The sequence below is a fragment of the Phyllostomus discolor genome, chromosome 5 (genome assembly GCF_004126475.2).
Source record: "Phyllostomus discolor isolate MPI-MPIP mPhyDis1 chromosome 5, mPhyDis1.pri.v3, whole genome shotgun sequence".
NCBI classification, from domain to species: domain Eukaryota; kingdom Metazoa; phylum Chordata; class Mammalia; order Chiroptera; family Phyllostomidae; genus Phyllostomus; species Phyllostomus discolor.
Window position 1 is genome coordinate 162851040 of NC_040907.2, and position 15557 is coordinate 162866596.

General features: G+C 54.4%; 1 protein-coding gene across 1 annotated transcript in view; it reads left to right on the forward strand.

Moving 5' to 3' along the window:
- The first annotated feature begins 1717 nt into the window (after positions 1-1717).
- The window catches only part of HABP2 (hyaluronan binding protein 2), a 33783-nt gene continuing 19943 nt past the window's right edge, over positions 1718-15557 (forward strand). Inside the window, exons 1-2 of the mRNA XM_028513814.2 lie at positions 1718-1881; positions 12386-12422. Of these exons, the coding sequence (XP_028369615.2) occupies positions 1813-1881; positions 12386-12422 (106 nt within the window). The 5' untranslated portion in view covers positions 1718-1812. The remainder of the gene's footprint in view (positions 1882-12385; positions 12423-15557) is intronic.

Genomic DNA, 15557 nt, shown 5'->3' on the forward strand with positions numbered 1-15557 from the left:
GCGAGTTCGATTCCCAGTCAGGGCACATGCCTGGGTTTCAGGCCAGGCCCCCAGTAGGGGGCGCACAAGAGGTAACCACACATGGATATTTTTCTCCCTCTCTCCCTCCCTTCCCCTCTCTCTAAAAATAAATAAATAAATAAAAATCTTAATAAAAAATAAGATGTATCTTAAAAAAAAAAAGACATTTGTATTGAGCACCGACCATGGGCCAGACTGGTACGAGGCTTCTGTGTCAGGAATTCAATGGTGAACAAAACAGACCGTCTGGCTAGTTGGGGTAGCAGGGGAATGGATATTCATGAAATAGTAACACAAATATGCAGTTACGACTTTGGCAAGTGCTACGAAGGAGAAACTCACACGAGCCTTCTGAGGAAGTGATGTTTAGGCTGAGATTTGAAAGACAGGTTAACTACCTGAGTTCACTTAGTGAAATTCCTGAAGAGGGATGAGGGGTAGAGTTAGGAACAGAATTGGAGTTACAGCAAGGATAGAATGTGGCTAGAGAAGAACTTTCCAGAAAAGGGGACCGGCATGTGCATGTGCCGTAAGGGCGGGGTGGATGTTGACCGAAGGCAAGTTGATGACGGCCTAAAACAGGGTGGAGACAAACTAAGTGGGGAAAAGAAGACAAATGGAGGGTCGTTTAGGAGGTAACGTGTCAGGACTTGGTTTGTCCTTCAAGGGCCATCTGGTGGCGGCGGGCACATTGACCCTGGCCTTCTTCTGGCTGGGTTCTCGTGGGGCCCTCCATGGCTAGCCAGCTGGCTTCCAAAGGCGGAAGCAGCCACTGAGCATCCGAGTGTGTGTGCCGAGCAGGGACTGCAGACGGGTGAGCAGGAGGCCCTGGTGAGCCCCTGCCTCGGCCGGCGGCAGGGTTTGAGAACCTGGGTTTAGGACTCAGGTGGGAGGATTTCTGGAGCCTTTGCATAGATTGCTGTGGGCAGTCAGGTGTTTACAGGAGCTGAAGACCGTGTGTATTAGAGATATCCATTGTGTCCCCCAGAGCCCACGCTTAATCAGCAACTGTTGCTCTGCAGAGCCCTGCCTACAACCGTCCTAGCTAAATGAGGAACACGGGAAACAATTGGCCCCGAACATGAGCATCGTGGGTTCCTTCTCCCATCTTGATCAAAGGAAAGACTCCAATGAAAAGGAAAAAAAAGTAATTAAAAAGTAAAAACCTTATGTAATGAAATTTAAAAGGAAACTTTTGAAGCCAACAAGCAACCTCAGGCCATGCTTCAAAGGGCCCAGAATCAATGTTTGTCAATAGCAGTTTTGCATCTTTTAATTTCGCTTTCTTGCATATAAAGCGTGATGTTATTGGGAGCTCGCCCCTGCCTGAATCCCGCCCGAGATTCGATGAATCAGAACACTCTTAGCATTCTGTGCAAATCAGCAGTGTCAGAGGCCTGTGACGGAGGCCTCACCTGACTGGGGGCCTTCATCCTGCGGCTGGGATGCTCATTAACCACTGGGCCTTCTGCATCGAACACCGGGCAGCGCCCCCCACCCCCAGCTGCACCCAGGGGCCAGGGGCTCTTTCTGCGTGCTACTGTCTTTGGAGGCTTTCTCCCAGAAAAGAAACCACCCCATGACTCAGCCCAGCCCCAAAGCTACCATTTGTTTAATCAAGATAGTTGGCTCGCAAAACATTAAACATTAAACAGTATTTGATGCCTGGTTAATAATTTGCATCCTCTTCATTCGCTCCTGAATCCTTGCAGACTGACATTCCCCCCTCCCCCATAAAGGCATTACACGAAATTGTGTTTAGGGCAAAAGAAGGGTCCTTAAGCTGCAGAGATGGTTGCCCGAATGTCTGATCTCCACGTTCTGCTGCTTGTGGTTCTGGCGGGAAAGACAGACTTTGGGGTAAGTGTTCTCTTCGAATGCCTGGAGTTGAGAGACCCCGAGGTTATGAGGAAGGCCAAACCAGCGGGCCAGGAGCGAGGAGAAATTTAGCCAGGAAGGCCCGTGGGGTCAGGTTGAGTATGTCTGACGGCCGGAGCTGAGGCAGGCCTGTTCCTGCCAAGCGGCCAGTTCCATGAAGCCATGCAACCGACTTGGGCCCTCTTGGAAGAGAGTCCCCAAGGACACCTCCCAAAGGAAGGGGCGGGGGTCAGAAACTCTGCTAAGGCCCTGGGTCTCTATCTGGCAGGGGTCTCACAGACCCCTTTGAGAAGCCAACGAAAGCTGCAAACTCTCTCTGCACACGCCCAGTTTGCCAGCCACTTGGGGCAACCCTAGGGTGGGAAGAATCCTTGTGCCTTGGCCCTGGGGGAGAACCCCACTGGCTGCCAAGGATCCTGGCGACGGGCTGACGTAGGAGCATTAGATTTGGAGAGAAGGTCTGTGGGCGGCATATTCTTTCTCCCCTCATCCCACGACCGCGACTGTCCTGGGTGTAGAGGTGAGCAGGGCCTGCCGGAGGTCGTGGTGAGCAGCGGAGGGAAGGGACATCAGAGGGTCCCGCATGGGGAGCTCAAGACATTTGGGAGCAGATGAGCTGTGGAGATGCCGGCTCCTGCTGTGAGCCACTGCGGTCCGAGAGTGTCAGCTGGGTCTCTGTGGTCATGTGAGTGGGACATTCCACACAGAGAGAGCTTCCTGCCCTGGCGGGGGGGTCAGCTGGTTGTGGTGACCTCCCATACACCAGAAGGCTGTGGGTTCAACTCCTGACCAGGGCTCATGCTGACATGGAGGGCAGCTAACTGGTGTTGATGTTGCTCTCACACATCGATGTTTCTCTCTCTTTCTTCCTCTCTCTCTCTCTCAAAAAAAAAAAAAATGAACATATCCTTGGGTGAGGATAAAAAATGAGAGAGGGAGAGACAGCGTGCCTTCTCAAGTTCCGTGCTGGGTGTGGCCGGAGGCACGAGGGTGGGTTGGGAGGCGGATCGGCTCCTCCTTTCGCCACATCCCAGCTGCGGATGGTTGGGCGGCGGCGGGATTTCTCTGAGTGCCGGTTTCCTCTACTGCAAACCAGGTGATCATCTCTCCCAGACTTGGGGAGGGTCACGACTGATTAAACGAGGCGACGCACAGAACATTCACTAAGCATTAGCTCTTTCCCTTCAATTTCCAGAATGGACCCAAGTTGCCCACAAAAGCCAGAAAACACGCCCCCGAGTGGGGGGAGGGGCAGAGAGTGAGCAGGGGGTGAGAACTGAAATAAGCGCGGTCACCTCTTTATCGCACTCAATACTTCTGCAGTTTATTTCCCTTTTGACTTCCTAGGGCTTTTCCTGCAGGAAACAGATGAAACTCCAGGTTTTCTGATTAGCGCACTTTAAAAACAAACAGCTCCCCTTTCGGCAAACTGTACTCAGGAGCCTACCTTAGCCCTGTCTTACGCTGTCAAGTGCCTCACCTCTGAGAGACTTTCACTTTCCAATGCCCACTTGCGTGGGTGGGGCGTGGCGACGATGGCAAATTGTTGTTCAGCTCTCTGCATCATTTGATTGCTTGTTGGATCTCTGGGGCCAAAACCCAGCAGAAATATCACAGGTCTCGAGAAAAGCAGTGGAAATGATCACCGGAGGCCCACAGGGGGTCCAGAGAAAGTACCAGTCAGGAAGAATTAGATCCTAAAGTTTGCAGGCGAGGAGACGGATTGATGCAGTCTGTTTGAAGTTCACAAAAAGATAATGGTCCCCAAAAATTCCCCCGCCTTTTTTTTTGCAAGCCCCAGTGATTTTTTAGGGTTAGCGATGAAATTATAAGTCAATAATGGATGAAAGAGAGAATGCGAGAGAGGGCCTTCAGGCAATGAGCTTAGTCAATTCCGAGGAGAGGGCCGGGGGCTTTGGAGCGCTTCCCGCCCCAGCTGTGCGCCAGGCAGGTGGCCGGGAAGGCAGCTTGCGCTTCACGGGCCAGTACGCAGACATCCGGGGGAGGGTGGCCAAGTCGCTCAGATGCTTTGGAGAGTTCAGGGCATCATGGGAGGGATGGAGCCACAGAGCAGATGGGCCAGGTGGCCTTTCCTGCCCCAACTGCTTCCGTTTAATAAGAAATCCTGTGTGCCAGGCTCCGTGCTGCCCATGGATCAGTTCAGCTCCAGAAGTGCCCTGAGAAGTAGGTACTATTATTGCTCCCAATGTATAGGTGAGGAGCTGGGGGACTTGGCCTTGAGTCATATAGCTGGGAAGTAACAAGGCTGAGTTCTAGGCGATGGCTGGTGTCCATCTGTCTAGACTAGGTCTCTTGCCTGCACCCTGGCTAAAGATGAGATTTCTTCAGTCCACAGAGCTTCAGGGTCCCGGCCCCTCCCATAGGGACAGGAGGCTCTTAGATGAGGGGACTGTTTGGTAAGTGGAGTGTCAAGGACTCCATGTGCCTCTGAAAATGGAAAGAAAATCAGTCACAGGGTCTGCGATGGCTACCCATTGGAAAGGCCCCAATTACCGCCCCCCGCCCCGCCCCACTATGAATTCAGATCATGCAGCGAATCTTCTGACGATATCTCTGGCTCATCTTCAACTCCGATTTTTATTTACCAGGTATTTACCTGGTAAATCAGAAATAGATCAAATATCATTGCAGTGGACACGGGTCCATCTGTAGGGCCTGCCTCGTCTGCTCTGGGCTTGTTTGTCCTTACCGGTCAGTTTTGAATGCCTGTCCTCAGCACAGCCTTGCATCGTTATCCTTGTTTTATGGATGAGAAACAAGCCCAAAGGTGGTAGGTCACCTTCCCAGTCAGGACTGGGACCCAGGTGTGTCTGGCTGGGCACATTGATTTTCCTTTCGCTTGCTCAGCAACATTTGAAAATCAGAACATTTTGCATAAAAAAAAATACAAATCTCTAAGCTTTCTCGAAAACCAGACATTCTAGTGACGCGGAGTTCACATCCCTGCCTGGCAGCGAGGAGAAGCTGCTGCTCCTGTTGTTAGAAGCTTCAGCCCCATCATTCCTAACCCTCAACACCCTTTCTGCCTTGCCCGGCGCACATTACCCGCCTGGTTCTACCTTGGAGATACAGAGAGAGAGAGAGAGAGAGAGAAACAGAGAGACGCAGAGAGAGAGAAAGAGAGAGAGCGATCTTGCCTGGTTGTTGTTCAGAAGCACCGTGGCTGTTGAAGTATCGGGGCCAATTTTGGATGGCCAAGGAACTGGGCTCAGCCTCTGATGAACTCCAGCATCCCAATCTTCATGGCCCCGAGTACGAAGAAGGCCTTGGATGGGAAGACAGGAGCCACCTTTGTCAATAAAGCCTCGACGCTCCAGAACGTCTGTCTCTTCGGGCTCAGGAGCCACCCCTCCCCCTTGCTGTAACTCACAGTCTTATGGAGAAGAGATGGACTGAATTTCATGGCACCTTCCTAAGGATTTTCTTTTAATGGAGCCTGTGCATGAGCCCGACTCATTAGCCTCGGCAGCACACACCGGTGTTTAGGGAAATCAGCTCACGGGAAGTGCACCCAGGCACAGACACGGCTGTGTTTTAAATTCATTAGGGCTCCTCCGATGCACAGGCCGCTCTGCTGTCACAGGGAGACGGCATGGCAGGGCGTTTGGCAGTGGGGATCTTAAATAAAACATGCTTTTTCTTCATAATTAATATAACAAGCTTTCCTGGCTTAGGACTTGGGCAAAAATCCCAGGTTAAAAAAAAAAGAGAAAGAAAGAAAGAAAAAAAGTTGGGGCGGGTGGGGCAGGTAGCGTGATGTGAGTGGGACCCAACAAACAAGTTCCGGGAAGAGTCTGTGGGGCCGAATGAGCTCTTCTCAATGGCTCCTCCATTGGCCAACGTCAATACATAAATTTTTTTAAAAGACATCAGCAGCTATGAGTCCTAATGATCATCGTAACAGCAACCATCTATCTATCGGCCATTGCATGCTTTGGGCTTATGGTGTCCTTAAAGCTTCCCAACAGCCCCTGGAGGCAGGGGCCACCGCCATCCTGACTTTGCAGAACGGAAACCAAGCTCCAGAGGAGGTGAGCGATCTCCAGAGAGGACAGCCCTGGGCCTTGTCGGAGCCGGGATTCAAACCCAGGTCTGCCCGATGCCAGGCCCTGTGCTCGTGAGCACTGTGGTGAAGGTTGCCGTGCCCCAAAACCAAGGGGCACCCAAAACCAAGGAGGCCGTTCAAGGGGGTGCAAAAGTGGTCAGAAGCGTCCGTGGCCTGAGGCTCTGGCGTCAGGCGGGAGGGGACACGGCTCCTCTCCCTGAGGCTCCTTCGACAGTTTTCCTTTTCAACCCCGGACGGAGCGAGTCTTGTCCGTCAGCTAACCGGCTAGTTCCAGGGCTTTCAAAGCTCTCGTCACGCCTGAGTCCCCCTTCGGAAATCGTGTGAAAGCCCAAACCAGTTTCTTCATACTTCTGTTAAACTGACTCACCTTTTCTCTAGCCAAATAGATGCATTTTTAAAAGGTAACTGTCGAAATGATAAGTGGAAAAAAATCAAAGAACAGAAGACAAAACGATGTCATTGAATTCTAACCGAGGACAGTTCCCACCCAGAGCCCAGAGCCTGGAGCCTGCTTTCTCCTTGGAAGAAGGGGAGAGGAGCAGAGGGGGACCATGGGAATCCACCGGCACCGTCGGGCTCGTCCTTTGTGAGGGCATGACAAGGGCGGACGGTAAAATTGAGGAGGAGATGACTTTTCCCCTGTGTTCTGATGGTGTGTCGCACCCTGGCCAGGAGCCACCCAGACCAGCCTGGGTGCCACCAGGGGTTTGCACCCTGCCCCCCTGGGCAGCACAGACCTGAGAACAGCTTCAGGGGTGGAGCTGGTTCCCTTCCTCAGCGGGCAGATTCTTTCTGCGGCCCCGGGCTGTTTGCGGAGGTGGATCGGCCAAGAAGGCCAGTGCGGGGGCTTATGCCACTTGGTGAGCCCCACACTCACTCGTGCTTTTGTTTTGTTCGCTCCTTTGCCTCTCCAGAGGGCTTCCAGGGGCGTGATCACACCCAGGAATGAAGGTTTGCTCGGATGCAACCCGCTTACCCTGGCCAGTCTCGCTCCCTGCTCTTCACCACCAGCCCCACCCCCACGCCATTGTCCCAAGGCCCTGGGATGGCACTTGTGGGCCGATACTTGTTTCCAAGTGCTTATTGAAGAGTAATCCTTTGCCAGTGCTTAGTTCCCTTCTCAGCCAATACCCTGGAAAACAGAACCAAACAAAGCATCGGGCTGCATGAGGGAATTCTTTCTTGTATAATTGGGGAAAGCGAGGTGTGGAGAGAGTCCAGGACTAGCACAGGGACAAAGAGAGGCCCAGGAGTCTTCTCCAACAGCCGTGTCACGACTAAGAGAGGCGTCATCAGAGGGTGGCCGAGGGCCCGAGCCCCCGGGTGCTGGGTGAAAACGCACGTTCTGGGCCCGCTCCAGACCCACGCAAGTACCACCCCTGCAGGCAGAGCCCAGAGACCTGGATTTTTATCGAGCCATCCAGATCAAAACGGAAACTCTCCAGGTCTCCCAATGGGACTCTTCTCTCGGTCCCCTACCCCATCTGTGCCAGCCACCTGAAGCTGCAGCCCAGCCCTCACTCTTCTCTCGGTCCCCTACCCCATCTGTGCCAGCCACCTGAAGCTGCAGCCCAGCCCTCAGTCAGCTGGGACCGGTTGGCCTGGGTGGCTGGCCTCAGATCGAGCAGACCTGGTCTCCAGTCCCTGCCCTGGGCTGGAGAGTCCAGTCCCATCATCTGCTGATGTCCTCACAGGGGCGCGTCACCCTGCAGGCCTCAGCTGCCTCTCTGTATAGGACGGGTCAGGCCAGTCTCTCTCCACGATGCCCGCCCCCCCTCGCCCGGTGCATCACTGTGGTTCCAGGCCTCACTGAGGCTCCCGAGAAGGAAACCACCCACCGGAACCCCTGGCGGCACCTTCCCCTTTGGCCTCCAGGTTTCCCCATTCGAGCCTTCCCTCCTTGCCCCGAGCTCCAGATCAGAGCAAGGCCACAGTAAACCGCCAATCCCAGGCCATCCTTGCACAGCCTGTGGCCTAAAGCAAGAAGGATGCGACCCCTTGAGACTAGGAAGGACTGAGGGGCACCCCCTCACGCCCACTGGGATGGCCAGAATTTTGACCGTGGGAAAGTAACAAGTGTCGGCGGGAATGTGGAGACGCGGGGGCCGCTAGGCTGTGCTGGCGGGAATGTGACATGGTGCACAGTGGAAAAGAGTCCCGTGCCTCCTCATCGAGTTAAACACAGAATGACCACGTGACCCAGGCAGTCCACGCCTGGGTATATGCCCCCCAAAAAGGGGAAGCAGAGACTTGAACAGGTTTTTGTACACAAAACCTGAGTTCATGGCAGCATGATTCGCAATAGCTAAAAGACACAAATAGCCCATGTGCCCATCAAGAGATGAACAGGTGAACAAAACGTGATGTGCTGGAGCACTACTGAGCTGTGCAAAAGAATGGAACTGTGGTCTACGCTACAACCTGGACAGACCTGGAACACGTTACGGAGAAATAAAGCCAGTCACAGAAGGACAAGTATGAGGTGACTCCACGCACACAAGCTACCTGGAATAGGCGAATTCCCAGAGACAGAAGGAGCATAGAGGTTACTAGGAGCTTGGAGGAAGGAGGAAGGAGAGTTATTGATCGATGGGTGTGAACTTTATGTTAGGGATGATGACAAAGTTTAGGGTGTAGGTCGCTGTGATGATAACACAGCATTGTGAATGTAATTGATGTCACCGAATGGAATACTAGTAAATGGTTAAGATGGAAATATATATATTGCATACTTTTTACCACAGTTTTTTTTTAAAGAAGGCCTAGGAGACTCTGCACAGCTGCTCATCACATGACACAGCTTATGTTTGCGACACAGTGGGCAGGTGGCGTGAGGCGGCAGTTGGGCTGATGACCGGAACACTGGCAACCCCTGTCTTCTGTCACCTGCACCCCTCGCCCTGCCCTTGAGCTCTTTGCTCAGCAGTGGGAGCGGCCCTGCTGAGCTGTGCCCTCTTGCCCTTGGCCCGCCTTCCCGCCCAGCAGCTGCAGCCTCACCTGGCCCTGGCGCAGAGTTCTCTCCTACCCAGCTGCCCTGGGGAGGAAGACAGTCCTTCCGAGGTGGTCAGTGACACCCGGGCTCCCACCGTTCCTCTGAGAGAGAAGGAACATCTAAAGGGGAAGGGGTGGCTGGGATTGGGGTCCCAGTCTCCTACCTACCAGGTGAAAGATGGTTCTGCTTTGTTTCATTCATTCTGAGCCAGGCTTCTGGCCCCAAAGCGCAGGACTGGCCCCAGCCCTCTCCTCCATGGCTTCCCAGGCCCCTGAGAGCATTTTCTAGCAGCTAATTCCTGGAAATCATCAACTCAGACCTTTAGCCTCTGCCCTTTTGTTTTGTTTTGTTTTGTTTTCCAGAAGGTTTAGAATTCTGGAAGGCAGAGGAAGAACTTGAGTTGAAATAATCGCTAAAGACCGCACAGCATAGATTAGACCACAATACCTTTCGCTTCATCTAAGGAGATTACACTGTAAACCAGTAGGTCTCGGAGATGTGGGACCTTCTCTCTCTGCCCCTCCCTGCCGTCCCCACTGATCACCCTCCACCTGTGAGACTCCCGACCTTTGACACAGGCTCTCTGGTGATGTTAGCGTAGTGGAGAGGCTCGTCACAGAGCTTCCTAAGCACAGGGGCCCCATCTCTTAATCTAGCTCAACTCCCTGACTCTCTTGGGGTCAGGAAATTCCTCTATTTCCTTCTCCTGCACCCTTCCTTCGCAGCCTAGGCACACGGTGGTTCCCAGCACTCACAGCAATGGACACTGAGAGCCAGGGCCCGGGGTAAAACTGGCTGCGTTGTATGCCGGCTCCTGCATTTGTTAGCTGAGTTACTCTGGGCGACGTCATCTCCACAAACCTGTTTTCTGACCTCTAGCACGGACTTAATTCTAGGACCTCAGCGGTCAATTACTGTGTGCCACCAACGAGACGAAATGCGTGTAAAACACCCAGCACCATCCTTGGCACGCAGTCAGCTCTTAACTGTTGGGAACTGAGATCAGAGTTGTCGTCTCCTCCTCCTTCCTTTCCCTGGTCGTCGTCTTCGGATTCGCAAGTCCCGGGAGGAGGGCTTCTCTCATGGATTTCCTAGTCTCTGTGTGGGAAAACTGAGCAGAACGGTGGAATGAAAGAAGGCAAATAATATCACATCTCTTCATGTCCCCCACCCGCCCCCACTGTGACCCAGGTCAGAGTCACAGAGCCCAGATGCAGGGCGTCAGTAACTGGCCGCAGCCCTGGCCTTTCCCACACGGTCCCCCAGACCCCCAGCCTGGTGTTCGGACTGCCAGTTTCCACGTTTCACCACAGCCTCTCTCTGCAGTGGACCCGGTGATTTCACACATGCAGTGGGCCTGCTTTGGGTCCTGGGACCCGCGGACACGCAGCCCAGGCAGGCCTTGCAGCTGGGCGGCAGCTGCTTGACTCTCTGAGAGCGGGTGGGATCTGAACCCCCCCCCCCCCCCCCACCACCAGGCTAGGAAGGTCCTGCTGGGTGGACTTGCTTTTTGTATGGTTTCCCTCCCAGCTCTAGATGCCAGCCAGTTCCAGCTCCTAGGAAGGGCACGTCTGCCACCTGCTGGCTTCAGGCAGCACAGCACCTGCCTGCCCCTCCGGCTCCAGTTTGGAACTAAGATGTGTAGTAGCTCCGTCAGGCCCAGGCACAAGTCTGGGAGGGCCTTCTCCATCCTGTGCCTTAAAGTCCTCCCTCCTGTCCGGCCCACATCTCAGGGCAGAAGGTGGCCAGGCCTGGCCCACACTGCAGGGCCGACTGACTGTGAAGGAGGGGCCACATGCCTCTGTCCTCCAGGTCCTCGTGAGCCCCTTTCAGTGCTGCCCGGACACTCGAGCCCGGAGGGGCCAATTTCAGGTGCTCCCAGTTCAGGCAGGTGGCCCAGGACCACTCCCGAGGCCTGCATCTGCTCTTCCTCTTTGGAGCCTCCCCGCAGCCAACCTGCTCTCCCCCCGCCCCCCACCGTCCCCCGTCTCGTTTCCCACGGCCACAGGGCTACAGGCTGCGAGGCACAGAACAGGCCCCGTCCAGGCGTCCCATGGCCTCCCTCCCGTGTCCTGCCTTCTTTTCCAATCCCCGGCCTTTTATTTTGTAGTTTTGCAAACCTGCAGGAGAGTGGAAAGACTAACACAATGAATGTCCTTCACCCAGACAGACGCGACAACAAACGCTTTGCCACACTGCCTCCTCTGTTGCTCTCTCGTGTGTGTGTGTGTGTGTGTGTGTGAGCAGTGGTTTGCTGAGTCATTTGCACCTACGCTGCAGGTGTCCCCTTTACCACTTCAGCACGCCTCCCCTGAGAACACGAACATTTTCCTACAGAACCACCACACCTACCATCATCACCCGCAGGAGAGTCAATGTCCAGACAATAATACCATCTCCTCTAAGTCAATATTCAGATTCCCCAATTGTGCCAGTAATGTCCTGTATAGCTGTTCTTAAACATGTAGGACGCAGTCAAGGACCCCAGGCAGCATCCTGTTGTTCAGTCTCACTTAGTAAAGAACGGTCTTCGCATCCTTCTTTGTCCTGTACGGCGCTGGCCCCTTCGGGGGCCCAGGCCGGCCGTTCTGCAGGAAGCCCACGCCCTGGACCTGCCGAGTTTCTCTCGACCAGATGCAGGATGGGCGGCGTCTTTGTCAAGAACGCTTCTTGTTGAGGTTGTGCCCTTGGTACATCACTTGAGGATGCATTCTCTCTTTCGACCTTTCTTTCCTAATTGATCATCTGCCTAGCTCCCAGAATGGGTAAGGAAGGCTACAGTAACACAACACTTAAAAAAAAAAAGGTGGAACTTCTGCTGAGCACAGAGGCAGCAAACATCCCGAGCTGCCTCGCGGGATGTGGGTACCAGGACAGTGACCTCGGCTTTCTGGCCACCGGGACCCACAGGGGATGTGTCGGGTGATAGACAGACCTCTGCCTTCCTAAATCTGAAGTCAGCACACTTGGTCTGTAAAGCGCCAGAGAAGAACTGCTGGGTGCTGCACTGTCCCTGGCACAAGCACCCTGCCACGGCAGCAGCAGGGCAGCCATACACAGCATGGGAGCAATGGGCGTGGCCGTATCCCAATAAAACTTTATTTATAAAACCATAACCACTGGGTTTGGCCCAGGGGATCTTCACGGACTGACCCTGGGTTTGAGTGGAAGGAAATGTTCCAGCTGGTAAACGAACAAAGCTGTCCTGTCCTGCTAAGTACCGCCTTCGAGGAGGGACTGTTGGGGTCGTTATTCATGCAGCAAAGCCCTCGTGAGGCATGCCGCGGGCCAAGGGCCACGCTGGGTCCGGGGAACCGCGTCGGGGATGAGCCTGGCCTTTCTGGAAGCCCCGTCAGCCTGCACGGTGGGCTCACTCCCGCTCTGCTCTGTGTCGTTTTGTCTTTCAGTTCTCCCTGATGTCTCTCGTCGTAGACCCGGACCCAGGTGAGTGTGCCCATGGCCCCGGGGTCCCCGCCAACCCCAGGCTGGCTCTGGGGTGGAGGACAGGGGGCTCACACGGGGGAGTGTTGGCACGACCTCAGAGTTCCGATGGTTCAGAGGGTCACTGGCCCCTTTGGGGATTGTCCCAGAAACACGCTCCCCTGGGTGTCTGTGTGTCCGTGCACACACTGAATGCTTCACACGATTTCCAGTTGCCGGTGGAGACACCTGATGCCAGGTATTAAGGGGAAAATTGCTGATGCAGTTAAACCCCTTCCTCTTACGGAGGATGAAACTGAGGCCCAGAGAGGGGACACAACGGGCCCCAGGTCGCCCACCCCATTAGTGGCTGAGATGAGGTGACAGGTACAAGACAAAGTGAGGGTGTCACTGAGCAATGACTGGCTCCAGGCGGCCCAGCCCTGTGTCGCCCCCTTAGGTGGGAAGCCAGCCCCTGTCTGCTGGGAGGATGGTGTCAGAGCGGAGCAGGTGGCCCCGAGGCTGACCCACCCACCCACCCCTGGTGGCGGCTCCCAGCAGGACCCCCACCTGGCCTGTTTCCTCAAGATCCAATGCATCCACCCCCCAGTGAGCCCTGCCCCTGCACGTGGGCTGTCTCCATGGCCTCACCCCTCCCCCGCTCACCTTCCCCCTGCCCTGTCTCCTGTGCCTGGTGCCCACAGCCTCGCCAAGCCTGAGCAGGGCTTCTCCTCCAGGCCATACCATCGTCCACGTTTGGTCTCTGACTCTGGGTCCAAAGCCACCTCTGCTGCCCTGAGACCTAAGGAAGGAAAGTCCACTCACTGGTAGTGGCCGGGGCTGGCCACCCATAAAGGACGACAGCCAGGCAGACAGCACGCGGAGACCGCGGTCCCATCTAACCTTTGGGCTTATTTGGAGCAAAGGTGGCGATTACCAGATTCAGAGAGACCATCAGTACCCCTCTGCAGCAAAGCCTGAGATGGGCAGGCAGACTCGTGTCAGCTCAAAGCAACCAATGGCTGGCCTTCATCCTGTTCCGCAGGCTCAGGAATGTCTGTGGAGGTGGACAAAACTGTATGTGAGCCTCAAGGGTGCGTTTTGAGGGGACCCATGTCTTTCCCCAAAGCAGAGGAGAATGTTCAATCCAACAACACAAAATCCAGGTCCTTGGAGAGTCCTGTTTTGGAGGGCTCCCCTGGCTGGCCACAGCAGCACCCACCTGTGGACTCCAAGGACGGTGCAAGCCAATCCGGCACCCCCCTGCACCCCCCGACCTTGAGCACTAAGTGCCCAGGCCCCATGGAAGAGGCTGCTTTGGTCCGGGTGTCAGAGAGACAGAGCTACAGAACAGTGGCGTCACCCAGTGGAGGAGCCAGGAGCATAAGATTCAAGGGACCTCCCTCTCTTCAAGCATTTGAAAAGCAGCCCCACCCCTCGTCCACGAGGGGGACTTGTGGGAAAGAGAAGAGGCATCTTGACCTCATGGCACGTTACTGCCGTCCGCCGGAACGTTGAGAAGGACACCTGCAGCGAGGCCGAGTCTGCGGTGCTCTGGACTTGCGCTGTGAACAGCACAACTAACTGTAAGCAGCGCCCCTCCTGAGCAGAGGTCACGGAAAGGGGAGCGGGTTCATTCCATGTGTCCAGAAAGCTTTAATTAAAGAGACCAGAGGCTCTAGGGTCAGCTTTGATCTGCAGTAGGGAGAACTTCCAAATCACCAGAGTTGTCCAAAAGTCTGCATAGACTCCCGGACTCTTGCGAGGTAGTGACCTCCCCATCACCGGTAGTATTTAAGCACAAGCTAAAACACAACCTAGCCAGGAGTGGAGATTGTTGGATTTATAACATGACATTCTGGGCCCTGTGAGGACTCTGCCAATAGCTTCTGACAGTGTGCTTTTGGAAGGGACTGCGGAGCACACCACCTGGGCTCCTGCGTCCACCTTCAGGCATGCTGCCAGCCTCTGGCAGCAGAGTGGGGTGAGACGCTGGGGCTTGTCTTTCTGCAAAGAGCAGGTTAGGTTTTAAAAACACCCCTGTTCGGGTCTGATTTAATTTCACAGGGGGTTGCGCTTTGATGAAACGTATCAGATCCCAGCAGGCTTTCAACAACAATGTAGCCAGGGAAACACTTCTCGTGGCCACAGGCAAACTCTTTCTTCCATTGGTCTTGCTGGAGACACTGCACGGTGAGGGTCTTCCTGGAGCAGAAGGTGCCCGAGCCACAACCCCCAATGGGTGGCAGGGGAGGTGGCCATCAAACAGCACAGACTCTGCCCCTCTCCCCAGAGCGGCAGCCAACAGGCCCGCGGAAATGCCTCTTCAAAGCGGGCTCGGCCCTGCCCGGCCACGCAGCCTGAGCCCATCCATCAGCTGTCCTGCCGGCTGCCAGGGAGGGTCTCCGCTGGGCTCGCCCTGTCAGCCGGATTGGAAGCGTCAAATGCAGGCCGACAGGGCTGGGGCTTGGGGGAGGAACCGTCTGTGCCACGGTGATGGATGACGCCAACAGGGATGGCATTCCAGGGATTTTCATTCCGTTCCACACATCTGGCAAGCTGTTTATCCAGAGCAGCTGCAAAGCCTCCGTCACAGGAACTCCGGAGTTTTTTTTCAAGAGACCCTGGGTCTGGACCATGGTAATCCTGGCCGAGGGACCAGGAGCCTTTGCGAAAGAAGATTTTTCCAGGGCGTGTTACCTCCTGGAAGCTAAAACCCGTGGAGTTTCATGAAACGTAAGCCCGAAAAGGGGCCCCGGCGCTTATAAAAAAAGCACACCAGACGTGGAGTTAGGTAGACTTGCTTCAGATATCATCTCCTTCTGCCCTAGTTTTTGCTTTTCTGTAAAGTAGGAATAACAAAACCCATGCCATGTGGGGTTATCCTCAGGTTAAATAAGATTGCATGCAACACGTTTATTTAGTGTAGTGTCTAATGCATAGAAAATACTCCACACAAAATAACCTCTTAGTAGGATTATGTGGGTTAACTCAGGATCCTGTCACTGTTCTTCCTGATAAATTCCAGAAACAGACTCTGATAAATAGACAAACCCACATGGATTACTTTTTATACCTATTATACCTTTTTATACTTATTCTGTATGATATGCTTCTGACAGCTGCCCCATTCTTCCCTGAAAGCTCTGCCCTTTTCTG